Source organism: Onychomys torridus, chromosome 17 (assembly GCF_903995425.1).
Source record: "Onychomys torridus chromosome 17, mOncTor1.1, whole genome shotgun sequence".
Taxonomy (NCBI): Eukaryota; Metazoa; Chordata; class Mammalia; order Rodentia; family Cricetidae; genus Onychomys; species Onychomys torridus.
The window spans coordinates 41,383,231-41,397,956 of NC_050459.1; the positions used below are offsets into that span (position 1 = coordinate 41,383,231).

The 14,726-nt window shown below is 49.1% G+C and overlaps 1 protein-coding gene across 1 annotated transcript in view; it reads right to left on the bottom strand.

Annotated features, from left to right (window-relative positions):
- Wwc2 (WW and C2 domain containing 2) overlaps nucleotides 1-11,561 on the bottom strand; it is a 177,945-nt gene extending 166,384 nt beyond the window's left edge. Inside the window, exon 1 of the mRNA XM_036166553.1 lies at nucleotides 11,354-11,561. Coding sequence (XP_036022446.1) covers nucleotides 11,354-11,484 — 131 coding nt within the window. The 5' untranslated portion in view covers nucleotides 11,485-11,561. The remainder of the gene's footprint in view (nucleotides 1-11,353) is intronic.
- Between the last annotated feature and the right edge of the window lie 3,165 nt (nucleotides 11,562-14,726).

A 14,726-nucleotide genomic window follows, 5' to 3' on the forward strand; every position in this document is an offset into this window, starting at 1 on the left:
CTTGCTACGGGTCCTGGGGTTGGGGTGGGGACATAAATAAATGATGCTGTGCATGATTTGACTGAGTGGTACCTACCCACTCCCCTGGGAAGACTGGGGAACAATCTCTGAGAAGGCTGGTGTTCAGCTGGAGGTGGTAAACACTGTACACATTACGGAAGCTAGAATCAAGTCCAACAGTTGAGATCCTGCGACATAACGTGGAGCTAAGATTGGAGGACGTTTCAAACTATGCAATTTCGACTAAGTCCTCAAAAGCAGCTATGACTCCCAAGTCCCAGACTGAAGGGCAAAGGCCGTACGAGAAGTACTTGTAGACAACGTGAGGCTAAAGTGTGGCCTTGAAGTCTCCCCTTCAGAGCTTTGTGTTCTCAAGACAAGACGCTCAACCTTGTAAGCTTCCGGTTCTTAAACTGGGGGTGTGTTAACTTGCTTTTTGTTTTGTCTTGTTTTTATGAGACTGGGTTTCTCTGTGCAACAGTCCAGAATCTACATCCAGATGTCCACTAGGTATCATTTTTGAACACCTTAGACCTAGACGTCCAAAAAAGAACTCTGATTTCCAATGCAATCGGTACAGCCAACCACACCCCTCTTGGTCTTTGCCCAACAGTAAGTCAGAAAAGCTTCAAGCCTTTTAACCTAAAAACAGAGCAATCCAGTCACTGTTTCCTGTTGCAAAAGTTTTAATTCAAGCTCCAACAGTTCTTCACCAAACTAGCATCTACGATCCCCTCTCCAGAGAGGAGTGGACTCTTTCAATTATTTGTACTTATTTCATGTTTGGTGTGTACGCACAGGCACGCACACACCACGAATCAGGGGGTGGTCAGGAGTTGTTTCCCGCCTTCCGCCTTGCCTCATGCAGCAGTGACTCTCCTGTTTCTCCTGTCTCTAGCTCCCATCTCACAGTAGGAGTGCTAGGATTAGAAATTCAGATATATGGATTCTTGGTCATCAGGCCAGCGATTTTTCCCCCTGAGTCACCTTTACATATAAAACAGGGGGTCTCATCATACCTCCATTTCAATGTCTTTCCCTTACTGGGGATTGAACCCCAAGGCCTTGTACAAGCTAGGCAAGAGCTCTACCACTAACCTACCTGTAGCTCAGGCTGGCCTCAGACTCACATCCCTGTTCCTGCCTCCCGAGAAGCGGGATCACAGCACTCTCCATGCCCAACTGAAACTCTCCGCCTTTCAAGGACTCCCAAAAAGCTTGACGTGTGATGTTCTACAAGACGGCAATGGTCAGATCCCTTCTCCCTTGGTCTCAGTCTTTCAGCTCAGCTTCTTAAACCACTACATCTGTTTGAAAGAAGGCAGCCCAATAGGACCTTCTAAACTGAAGGAAATGCTCTCTATCTGCACACAGGTCTAGGGCACACTTAAACTGTGTGGTTCCGTGGCCTTTTCTTAGGCAGGCACCATTTACTCTCCCCCAAGATCTCCAAGTGGATGAAAGATCTTAACTGTAGATTCTCAAAAACGAAGGCCCTCCCAGCTCAAAGCAGCTTCTAATGACACCACTGTGACTCCACCACTGCCAAGGCCATCATAATTCCTTTGCCCTCCCCAAACCAGAATATGAAAATCTATGAAAGTCAGACCTTACTTATTCTGCTGCGTTCCAGGATCTCTGTGTCTGCATAGTGATCTCAATGCATGTTTGACGAATGTGTGAATGTGTGAGTCAATGACTATGGGGTTGTGCCAAATAAACCACCCAGGGGCAAATGGTTGCATCTTGGAAAATCTTGGCAAAGGTCCTCGAAATGCTTCTATCTCGTTGTTATGGATACAGAGCTCTGCAGTGCTATGCCCAGTGGGGACGGGTAACCTTCGGAGGAGCAAAAAGGGGTGGTACCCATACAAAGCAGGTCTCTATCCTCCGGGGACATGAATGGACTTTATGAAATCATTAGTGATGCAGACATGCAGGTGTGCTCCTTGCATATGAGACATTAGGAAACACATCAAGAATGCACACATCCTACAGGCATACTGTTAGAGGGAAGACAGGCCTGAGTCAGACACCCACATTGGTTCTGGGTATCTATAGCAAACCAGGACACTAGACATTCTGCCAAGTCAAATACCAGTTCACATTTTTACTGCCTTAAGAGAAATGTCATAAATTCCACCACTCAGCAGAAATGAAGGGAAGCAGAGAGGAAAGTAATATAAGAACCGCTTCAATCAAATTCAAATTTCCTGATAATAGGGAAAAAGAAAAATATGCAGTGTGGGACAGGATTACTGACCACCCAAAACCTCACCGTGGCCAGTGACAACAGAGATTCCACACAACCATTCTCCTCCCAATTTCAAAGGAGAAAAAACCTGAACTCTTATCTCTACTGACTACCACCTGCAAAGGAAATGGAGGGATTAAAGTTTTACACTAAATGAAACTGCGTGTCCTTCAAATCTTCTGCAGTAAAAGTTGCCTACCAATGTTTCAAATTTTATTGAGGATCACTGCCACTTAATAAAACGGCCTTCTTATATAACAGAGAAACATCAATAAAATGGTCTATTAGCTAGGCAGAATTTCAATATGGAATTTACGACACGAGTTTCTGCAGCTCAGCATTTGCTACCGATGCTCACATTCAGAACTGTTAACCAACACAGGCCAGGACACACAAAGGAAAGCCTCTGCACACACAGAAGCAGTGAGGACTAGACTTCCGTAACTCCTCATAGGCTATGGGGTGAAGAACCAGTCCCCAAAGCTTAATTTTGCTAACCTATAACAGCCCAGGTAGTTCTAGTTCCAAAAATTCCCACTTTTTTTTTTAAATGTGTGTGTGTGTGTTTTGACTACAACCTGGGTACCACATGCATACAGTGCCCTCAACGGCTGGAAGGGGGCATCAGATCCCCTAGGACAGGCATTACAGACAGTTATGAACCACCGTGTGAGTGCCAGGACTTGAACCCAGGTCCTCTGGAAGATTAGCCAGTGCTCTTGGCCTCTCAGCCATCTCTCCAACCTCCAAATATTCTCACTAATACACTTTTGGAACTATGAGTTATGTACTAAAAGCAAGGCTAACAATACATGAAAAGCTACTCACAAAACAAAAATAAATACAGTATATTTGGGGACACCCTTGACTATAAAAGTTGCAGCCCTCTGTATAGCAGGGTTAATTCATGGGACTATTTTCTGTTTGATCATCATCACCAGATTGTGATTGGTATAAATAATACCAATCTTCCATAGAAAAGTTAATATTTTTATATTATATTTTATATAAATATATTTATATTAATATTTTAAAGACTAGCTCAGTCGGTACTTCACTTGCATTGCAAGCAAGAGATCCTGAGTTCAATGGTCAAAACCCATGTGTCTTGGTTAGGGTTACTGCTGCTGTGAGGAAACACCATGACCAAAGAAACTAGGGGAGGAAAGGATTCATTCAGCTTTCACTTCCACATCACATTGAAGGAAGTCAGGACAGGAACTCAAGCAGGGCAGGAACCTTGAGGCAGGAGCTGATGCAGAGGCCGTGGAGGAGTGTATCTGCTTGATGAAATTATTTCCTAATTTATTCTAGTATAACAAAAACCCGGGAATCAGAAATTGAAATAAAGACCTGAAGAATCCAAGGAAAGCAAAGCAATTGGCAGACCCTCTCTCCACATTCTTCGGAACCTCCAGTGCCAGAAACTGCCCCCTGCCCAACTCCTCTTGAGTCCCTTCCTGTCCTCTCTAGCTGCCCTGCAAAGTCCTCCAAGAACTGTATGGCTAATCCCAATCAGCCAATCCCTAACCCCGACCTAGATTCAAGGTTGCTTTATTGACATACAGGAATGTCTGATCTGACAATTTTTCTGCCACAGAGGGGTGCTGCTTATGAACTTGCTCCCCATGGTTTGCTCAGCCTATTTTCTTATAACACCCAGGACCACCAGCCCAGGCATGGCACCACCCACAACAGGCTGGGCCCTCCCCCATCAATTACTAATTAAGAAAATTACCTACAGGCTTGCCTACAGTCCCATCTCATGGAGAAGTTTTTCTTAATTGAGGTTCCCTGCTCTCAGATGACTGACAAATCTACCCAGCACACCAGGTAAAATGCTATATTTTGTGTCATACACATATAATCTCAGCCCTAAAGAAGCAGAGACAGCAGGAGCCCTGGGACTCAGAGCCCAGTCCATCTAGCCTAACTGCTGAGCTTCAGGCCAACTGAGAGACTCTGCCTCACAGGACAGGAGGTAGATGGTGTTTCTGGGATGACAGCCAGAGTTGCCCTCTAGCCTACATACACACACACACACACACACACACACACACACACACACACACTCATGCATATCTACAAAAATACACATGCATCTCACACACACTTATTTCCATGTATCAAGACATAATACTATATTTATACCTCCTACAATGAATTGCTATTGTGCCTTTAAATTTTGGTATTTTTGTTGTTGTTGTTGGATGTTTTTCTCATATTCCTATGTTCGATTCTTTTTACAAGTTTTCTAAGGCCAGGCAAGGTGGTACGGACCTGCGCTCTCGGCATTAGGAAAGGTGAAATAGCAGAATCAAGGGGTCAGAGCAGCCGTGAGCTAACAGAGAGAGGCTCTGTCCCACAGAGAAAATTCAATGGACCAATGAGACGGCCAGAGAATCACGCCTGATGACCACAGTCCGCTCCCACAATGGAAGAAGAGAGCCGACTCACAAACCTTGTCCTCTGACCTCCACACTGAGGCTGTGGTATCCAAGACTGTGCGTGTGTGTGTGTGTGTGTGTGTGTGTGTGTGTGTGTGTGTGTGGTCACAAATTACAATTTAAAATCTTTGAAATTAGAAAGGGGCTTGGGAGAGCTGTGAGGGTAAGAAGCACTTGCTGTGCAAATGTGAGGAACAGAGATTGGATTTCCAGAACCCACATGAAAGCAGGTAGACTGGAAGACCACCCGGAAACAGGGTATATAGTGGCTATTCTTGGTCGTCAACTTGATTACATCTGGAATTAACTAAAACCCAAGGCAGCCCGGGTACACCAGTGAAGGATTTTTCTTGACTGAATCATTTGAGACGGGGAGACCCACCCTAAACCAGGTCTTTTCAAGTGGAAAGTTCCCCCTTAAATCTGGGCCCACACCTTTTGGTGGCAGCCCATATACAGGACAGGGAAGAAGGACATGCCTGCTCTTGGCCTGCTCACCCTCACTCTTCCTGGCAAGTTCATTCCTTCACTGGCATTACAGCCTCCTTCTTCAGGATTCCCAAGAGTTTCTGGCTAGCTAGCTAGACTACCTGGAATTGCTGAATTCTGGGTTCAGTGAGAGGCCCCACCTCAGTATATAAGATGAAAAGTAATAGAGGGAAGATATTCCACATTAATGTTAGTCCTTCACACACACACACACACACACACACACACACACATACACACACACACACAAAGTGCACTCACACAACTAAACACACACATACAAACACACATCACACCCACATATACACACAAATCGTCATCATTGATCTTCCTCTTCTCCTCCTCCTCCTCCTCCTCTTTCTTTTCCTTCTTTCTTCTTCAGACTTGGAAGTGGAAGCAGGAGGATCAGAGAGATTGAAGGTCATCCCGAACTACACAGAAAGTTGAATGCCAACCTAGGCTAGAGACTGTCTCCAAAATAAATACATCAGTAGTAGTGGTAATACCAATGATAAAAAAATAAATCTTCCAGGTGTCTAGTATTTGGTAACTTACCAAACTAAACCTTTAGCATACCTGCATATGATAAAAATAATCTCTACTTCAGGCCTGTAGAGCAAACCAGGCTCCCAGGACTGCCATTGGTTTCAAGCCAACATATGAGGTGATCCACAGTATCACCAACTCCCACATCAGCAACGTGAAGCTGGTCCCACCCCTACCCTGAGAAAGCCTCCTTTTCTACAGGATTTTTACCAAGAAAGGGAAGTAAGTCCCATTTACAAGGCACAGCAGGGCCTGCAGGCAGCTTCCACACTTCCCAATGTACCAGGCTTCCTCTCATTACATTTAAATAGCACTTGCTTGGAGACCACATGTCACAGTGGCTGACTGGAGCTGACAACTTAGCAATTTGCAGCTCCAAACAAATAGCGTGTTTATAAATACCAGTCTTTCTAGAAAAACCAACTATTGTCCTGAAGCTTACAGTGAAATTAAACTGCATACTGCAGACCATTAAAATCACAGAAGAAACCTGGGTCATTCAAATATTCCAAGCAAGTATGGCTCGCTCTGGCCAGCATCATAGCAAACTGTGCTGACAACCAGAAATATTTCTATGGGGGTTCTTGGGAGACCTTGTAGCTTGGTTTAACGCTTCCTCGAGTGACTAAAATCCAAACTCTTTGCGACCCCTTCCACAACTTCAAAACCCATTACCACTCAGCTAACTCTCACTTGGCACCCAGATGCTGAGCCTGCTGGGATGGGACACTATCCAGCAACTATGACCAGAGCAGTACAATTAAGACTACGGAGCTGACAGTGGGTTTTCTGCTCTTATAAGTAACTCACGTATATGTACATTATTCTTCAAAATGTAGCAGCTCACTTCTCTCATTATTTCTAATCCAACTGGAAAATTGATTGTTTCCGGTTGTTGGTAGCTCAGGCTATAATTTTTTTTTGAAAGCCCACTAAGAAACTAAAATAGGAGAGAGGCTCAAATTACACTCTTTCATTGATTTTTAGCCTTCAATTAATTGACCTAACCAACATTCAGTTCACATCTACCACACACAAAGGACACACAAGGCAGTAATATGGAATTAAGACTTCAGAAATTCACATGTTCGCAGTGGGTTGCTCCATTTGCTTGGTCTGATTTGAAAGCAAAGGAGAGCCAGAGAGTTCCTGGGATCCTAATTGTGTGCTGACTGAGTGCAAAGACAGTCTGCTCTGCCATCAATGGTGCGCTCAGTGACCGCTTCTTCCTCCCTCATTCACACACCACCACACAAGTCTCTTTTCACTTCAAAGCTACAAGTCGCTCTGTATCTGACCTTGGTCATAAGCGACAGAGTAGGGTCCATCAGTCTTAACATAAAACTGCTTTGTGTGGCAACCTGTAAGCTTCACCCGACAAAACTTATTGCACCTCTGGCTAGCATCCAGCACAAGGATGAGAAGTATGCAAAACCATAATGCCTGCTCATTCAGCCCTCTTACTCAAGAAGCAATGAATCCTTCCCATCACTTCTTACGTGTTGAATGCAGTGTTCTAAAACACCAGCCCATTTGGCCATGATCTATGGTCCACCATAAATACCAATTGGTGGGCTGGAGAGATGGCTCAGAGGTTAAGAGCACCGACCGCTCTCCCAGAGGTCCTGAGTTCAATTCCCAGCACCCACATGGTGGCTCACAACCATCTGTAATGAGATCTGGCGCCCTCTTCTGTATGCATAAAAAATAAATAAATCTTAAAAAAAAAATACCAATTGGTGTGGTCAAAGAGTGTTCATGGTGAGCAAAATAAGAGAGGAATGGGAGAGAGAACCCACAAAATAACACCCTCAGGAAGCAAAGCCTCCATGAAGCCAAGGAACCAGGCACGGTCTCTAGAGCAGTGGTTCCCAACCTGTGGGTCTTGACCCCTTTGCGAGGTTGAAGGACCCTTTCACAGGGGTCACCTAAGACCACCTAAAAACACTGGTGTTTACAGTAAGATTCATAACAGTAGCAAATTTAAAGTTATGAGGTAGCAAGGAAAACAGTGTTGTGGTTGGGTGTCACCACCACATGAGAAACTGTCACAGCATTAGGAAGGCTGAGAACCACTGCTCTAGAGAGCCACCTTGTCGAGTACCAGATCCTGACTCCACACTTCTCTGGTTCTGGTTCCTCATCTATCATTGTGACGTAAGAAAACCTCAGAGAACGGATGGATGAATCGAATGAGATCCCCTTCACAGAGCCTAGTAAATGTGATGTGGTCTGTACTGTTATCAGGGTTTCCAAGAACTACAGCCCAGTCTCTGAGTTCAAGTGTTAACAGAGGGCTGGAGATGGCTCAGCAGTTAAGGGCAGGGTTCAATGCCCAGCATCCCCAGGACAGCTCTCAATCACCAGCAACCTGACGCTCTCTTCTGGCCTCCAAGGGCACTACACACTCATGGAACAGACAACGCACCCATACATACACTTTTTTTTTTTTTTTTGGTTTTTCGAGACAGGGTTTTTCTGTGTAGCTTTGGAGCCTGTCCTGGAACTCACTTTGGAGACCAGGCTGGCCTCGAACTCACAGAGCTCCACCTGCCTCTGCCTCCCGAATGCTGGGATTACAGGCGTGCACCGCCATCACCGTCCAGCCACTTTTCTTAATGAAAGAAAAAAAAAAGTGTATGGCTGGGTCCTACCCATGAGCCAGAAAACATCCCTATGAGGATGTGCTATTATCCACATTTTAGAGTTGATGCAGAAACTCAGCCCTACTTAGTACATGACAGAGCAGTAAGAGGTCCAATACATCCCAGCAGAGTCTGCATCATGTGACCTAGCTCCAAAAGCTTACAGTGCCTGAAAACACAGTCCCCATGCTCTAGCTCCAGTACTCCTGGATTGGAGTACTGGAAGTATGCTGCCGTAAAATCCCCCGGCCTCCTCCCATTTACTCAGCATAATTCTCTGTCCAACCAGAAAATACCAGATGAATTCTGAAGAACTATCAGTAGCAAAACCCTCACTCCTAACGGAATGAAAATAACAACAGCGAACGGGGAAATCATTCCAGCCACTTTAATTAAGTGGCTTTTAAGATCCCAAACCACCGAGGACTCACAGTATCGAAAGCCATTTTTCTCTTTTTCCTTCCAGGATTTGTAATCTGATCATGCAGAAGAATCCATGAACTCCCTACTGGCTTGGGTATAGGTTTGCTGTGAAGCAAAATTTACAAGAGTGAGTGGTTACTCCAGCTATCTTCTCTAACACTATGTCGGAAGACATGCTGTTGCTTAGTTGCACGAAAAGAAAACATGTCACAGTGGCTGATTTCACGGGGTATCTTTTAAAGTTCTCATACCAAAATTCAGAAATATTTCCAGCAATTCAAATGTCTATCTCCAAGTATTTAAAGACCTAACAGCTGCAAGGAAAATGGGAAAAACAATTCAACTTAGTCAAAACTGTCTGCCCCCAATATAGTTCTCGGTTCCCACTTTCCGGGAAAAAAAATGCATTCCCAGTCACTGACAATCCATTCCAGTTTAAAGGAAAAGGCACGTCTGGCTTGTGTAAGAAGCAGTGATACGGAGAAGCCAAGTCCTAAAACTCCGCTTCCCATTTGCCTCACCCAGCGTATTCTTATAATCCTCTCTGGTGGGCAAGGGAGATGAAGTAATGAAACCTTTGTGAGCTGAGGCTGCAGAGGATGTGTTAAGCCTCGAAAGAGCAAGCATGTATATGCTGCAGCTTTGGCCGCAGCTAGCCTGAGACTCAGAGTATCCGAGAGCGGAGGACTGCCGGACCCACAACTGTAACAGTCAAATATTTATACAGGTGCCTCACAAACCGCTGTTGTGTGCACACCATCGGCACCGACGTTTACTATCGGTTAAATAGTTTCAAAGTGCAACAGCGTAAGTAACCGGCTTGGGGCACGAAGTTTATGACAACTGATGTGCCTGGAGAGACTGTGAAGGCTGACTCTTGTCATACCTGGCCCATGGGGCTGTGGGGAGGTGGGGCCTGGGTACAGGTGTCTTCCCTCAGCAGGAGGGAAATCTAAACCCGTATCTTCATGGATAATTTAACAAGGATTGTTCCATAAATGTATGCTGCTTGGGACTTTCTTATAACTGCTCTAATAGTTTTCAAATACAATAGTTCTAGAAAAAGAGTGATTGGGAATAGCAAGTAAAAAAGTATTTCCGGTTCAAACAGGGGGTGGGGAAGAGGCGGGGGTGTTTAACAGGAAAAGCACCTGAAAAAGGCTGGAACTGCCTCAGACCCCATTGCATAAAAAGCCAGCAAGACCTTCTAGAAATTACAATGATAGGGGCATCCCTGAGGCTACATTACATTTACAACATGGAACTAATCCGGCATGGTGGCTGGCACCTGTAATTCTTGTATTGTGGAGGCTGAGGCAGGGGGATTGCTGCGAGCTTGGGACCAGCCTGTGCTACATAATAAGTTCCAAGCCAGTCAGCCTGAGCTACATACAGTATGAGGCAGTCTAGAAATATAAAACAAGACAGAAAGGAATAGCTCCTTAATGGTCAGTTTCCAAATTTACAGGTAAAAGTGTTCCTTAGTATTCTGTTTTTCTTCTTTTTTTTTTTTGAGACGGTCTCCCACAACCCAGACTGGTCTTGAACTCGGGATCTCCCTTCTCCTTTCACCTCCCACGTGCAGAGTTTATACAGATGTGTGACAACACAACACGCCCTCCAAGTAGTCCTCTAACAACTTCAATCCTAAGAAATGTTCTTCCTAAGAGTCAAAAGGAAGTTGGGAGACAAAACATTTGGGAGCACTCCACAAAACGTCAACTCCTGAACGTCTTTCGATGTCTGTCTGCTTGCTGCTTCAGATCTCCATCGAGAGACCTGTGCAAAGTCGGGCTAAGCTCGGGTCTGGGCTTCCCGTAGCCGAGGTTCAGTCCTTGTGATCACCCCACTTCAACAAGAAAATCTGACCAGGTGAGGAAGTGTTTTTAAAATCCGAGGGGCAAAGCTACGAAGGTCCAGCCAGGGCTGGGACCCCTCTCCATGTTCGGGGGACCTAGGGCATGGCTGGGGGGTATGTCAAAGCTCAGGAGCCAAGGATGGCTGGAGAGATGCCACAGGTGGCCCAGATGGCTAGTTGGCTCACCGTGCACTTAGGCCTCCGGGAGGCCCCAAGCCCAAGAGTGCCTTGCCGAGGTCGAAAGGTGCCTTCTGCCTCCATCTGACCAACTTTAAAGCAGCACGGGAGGTCCAAAGAGAGGACTCAAGTATCCCTTACCCTGAGCCGGCTAACTGGACTTGGGGGTGCCAGCCCAGAGCACCAATCCAGCCCTTCCCTTGGGGGCAGGGAGTGTCTCCAAAAGTCCTGGAGGGGCGTGGGGAAGGCAGTGGGCAACGGGGCCCAAGAAGGGGGCGCCCGGCGGGCAGACAGACAGAGCCGCGCCTAGGCCGGCGGTCCCGCGCCTGACCCTCGAGACCTCAAGGGGTGCAAAGCCGGCGACGCCCCACGCCCCCCGCGCCCCCCGCGCCCGCCAGGTCTCCCGGACAACAGCCGCCGCCGCCACACTTCCGAGGCGGGTCCCCCCCCTCCACTCCACCCCACCCCACCCCGGGGGCTAGCCGGGAGGGCCCCCCCACCCCCGGCTTCCCACCTGTCCCGGGGGTCGATCCAGCTGGTCCTCCTGGTGTTGTGATCGATGTAGAAGACCTTGCCGTCGTAGTCCCTGGCCTCCTCCCAGCCCCGGGGTAGCGGCAGCTGCCCGCTCCCGGCTCTCCTAGGCATGGTCGGCGGCCTCGCCGGCGAGCGGCGCCTCCATAGGGACCGGGCGCGGGGACGCGGCGGGCACGCGGGCACCGGCGGAGGGGCGTGCGGGGCGCGGGGCGCGGGGCGCGGGCCACGCGCGGGGCGGTGGGGCGGGGAAAGCCTCGGGAATCCCTGCTCTCAGCCCAGCCGGGGATCAGTCCACCATGTCTGCGTCGGAACAGGCGAGCGAGCTCTCCTCCTCCTCCTCCTCCTCCTCCTCCTGGCCGCCGCTGCCTCCGCCTCTTCCTCCTCCTCCTCCTCCCCGTCCCCCTGCGGCCGCCGAGGGTCGCGGCGCCCAGGCTGCCCCGGCCGACGCCGTCTGGGCTCGGATCCGGGAAGCTCCGCCGAGCAACGGCCCGGCGGCGGCTGGCCTCCTCATTTGCGTGTCATTAGCATGCGCTCCGCCCCCGGCCCCGCCCCCGCGCTCGCCTCATCTGCATGCACATTCCTGGCCGCCACATTCCTGAGCTTAACCCTGCAGCTGCCGGGCGGGGCGGGGGGCGGGGGAGAGTGAGGGTGTAGGGTGTGTGTGGGTGGGGGGGGGGTGCCTGCGTGATCAACACGCACACTCACACACACGTGCACACACACACACACACGCACCCCGAGCGGAGGAGGGGGAAGGAGCGGCGAGAGACCAGGTTGGGGAGGCGGGAGGGCGAAGGAATGCACGGCTCTGCTCCCGCCTTCCTCTCCAGCACCCCGACTTGTCGGCCAGACTAGACCCTTTAGGGATGTTTTTCTTTTTTAAAGAGTTTCGGGACGAGAAAGACGGCAAAAAGAAACCACAAAAAAAGTCTGCAACCTCTCCTCCACCTCTCTCTCTCTCTCTCCCCTCCGGTCTTCTAGGGAAACCACAAGACTTTCGAGAGGAAAGGGTGGGGCATGCTGTCCTGGGAAGAAGTCCCGACCCACAGCGAGGGCACAGAAACTCGCCCGGCTCTCCCCCGCCCCACGCTGCGCCCCCCGTGCCTTTTGGCGGTTCCCGGCGGCCGCGGCGGTGGGGAAGTGTGCACAAAGCGCTGGGAGTGTGTCCGGGGCGTGTCCGGGGACCGCGGCGCCCCCACCACCACCACCAGCCCTCTGCTGGGAGTCTGGCCCTCGGTGACCTCACCAAGGGACCTCGCGGGGCCTCGGGGAGCAAAGTAAAGGCGGGTCCCCGATCCGTGAGCGCCGCGACACGTCAGCCCTACGGGCCCACGGGGGAAGCGGGCGTGGGGGTGGGAGGGGACACGGCTCTGGTTTGATCCTAAGAAGCGGCAGGGCCACCCCGCCGCCACTCGCCGCCACGCGCGGGCCCTGGGGGTCCGAATCACCAGCGCCTCCCCGGCTGCGTCGGGGCGCTGCCCCGGCGGGGCCTGAGCCCTCTCTCTCTGCATCGGGCGATCCCCGGCTGGCTTTGAGGCCAAGGGACATGGCTGCGTCCAGTATTCTAGTCCCTTCCTTCCAGCTGTTTGTCCCGGGAAGTTCCCCACCTCGATCCCAGACGGGGGCCCAGATTGGGTTGACGAGCACCCGAAGGGAAGAAGGGGAGGGGGGATGGTGTCAGAGGCCACACTCTCCTTGATCAAGGGTCCATCTGGTATGATGTAGATCGCTCACAAGCATTTATTTATATATTCAGCTATTAAGTGCTGGTCGGCACTGAGTAGGAGCAGGCCCAGGCCAGGCCGTCTGACTCTTCAGAAGACAAAGCCCTTGGCAGAGTGGACACTGAGCTTGCAAGGTCCCTTGTCCTTCAGCCTTTCTGCTTCCAAACCTTTACAGCCTCCTGTGCGCCACCACCCGAGGAAGGCCCCAGAGTCTAGTCCCCCAGAGTCTAGTCATTCTTCAGTCTCGTGGTGTGAATCCTGTGTGCTAATGTAACATCAATGTAATAACCTGCTCATGTAACAACATCTCAATTTGTCGGGATCTGGAGTCCTGCCGGGACATTTTCTGTGTCTGGGCATTTGCTGAAGAAGTTGAGCATAGACCTAGACAGTAAGGGCCGAGGCTTGAAACAGGCTTTCAGAAGGGGACTGGTCATCCCTGAAGGGGATCTTAGGAGTCAGAATGAAGTCGTTTGTGCACCAGCAGAAATTTGAAATCTCCTAGAAGCCAGGAGCACTGAGTTGGAAGGACAACCAGAGAGAAACAGAGGTTCCCAAGAAAAAACTGCTCACTTTATCTTTCTCAGCCTTGCCCATGCCAAGGCCTGTGGAAGCTGGGCTTTGTGCTTTGTTGAGGGAAGATTCCCTAACCTGCGTTCTGCCTCGGCCCATTAATCCAGACATGGTCGGTCAAGGTTCTAGTCCTCAGTGGAATGACATCCTGTTGGGTAGAGGGAGCTTGTCTAAAATTAACATCTTGCCCTACTGATGTGTAACGCTCTATCCAGACTGGCCCGTTCTCGTGGCCAAAATGTAATCAGCAACTAAAACCAACCACCCGCCTTTGAGTCTCGCTTAGGGAGTTTCTCCCTTCCCCTAAAGAATTTGAAAGTATTTATTGTGCTAGCGTATCAATACCTTATAACTCAAAAGTAAAAGTAGTGCACACTGGTGTTAGGGTTGTTCAGTTTGCTTCCCTGGGAGGAACACTGCACAGGAGTCCTGAGGATCACTAAGTTTGGTAAGCTTTCGGCTAAATATCACTTAATTTCTAAAAAAGACGGAGAGGAATCCAAAGTGGCTCAGAGCATTTGGTGGCATTTATTGTCCCATTAATCATCAGACTTCAAAAAGACACACTAAATAAACAAAACTTCGAAGCAAGAAGAAACAGGCTCACTTCTAATGGTTGGCCCAGGAAACATGAGGCAAAATGTGAAAATGACAGAGAGGAGGGTTTCGGCTCTGGATCAAGTTCCGAGTTCATATAATTCCTTTGGATACTCCCTAAGGGTTAAGCAGTGAAACTTCACATCTGTGAAATTTACAGCTCACCCCCTTTTAGGGATGGGCACATTTCGGTTGGCTTTGGGCTTCAGACGATCCTTGGCGAGGAAAGGTGTGCAGGCTGTGTTGGGGAATGCCAGATTACCGTGGACTGCCCGCCAAAGAGTCTATTCACTTTCTCTTTCTCCTGGTTTTACGTTGTCACAAGAGTTAATAGTCTGTGGGGAATGCAGGGCAATAAAGAAACTTAGAGGGTGATGTACGACTGTAACCTCAGTAGTTAGGAGACAGGACCAGCACTTGAAGGCCAGCTTTGGCTACATAGTAAATTCGAGACTCTCT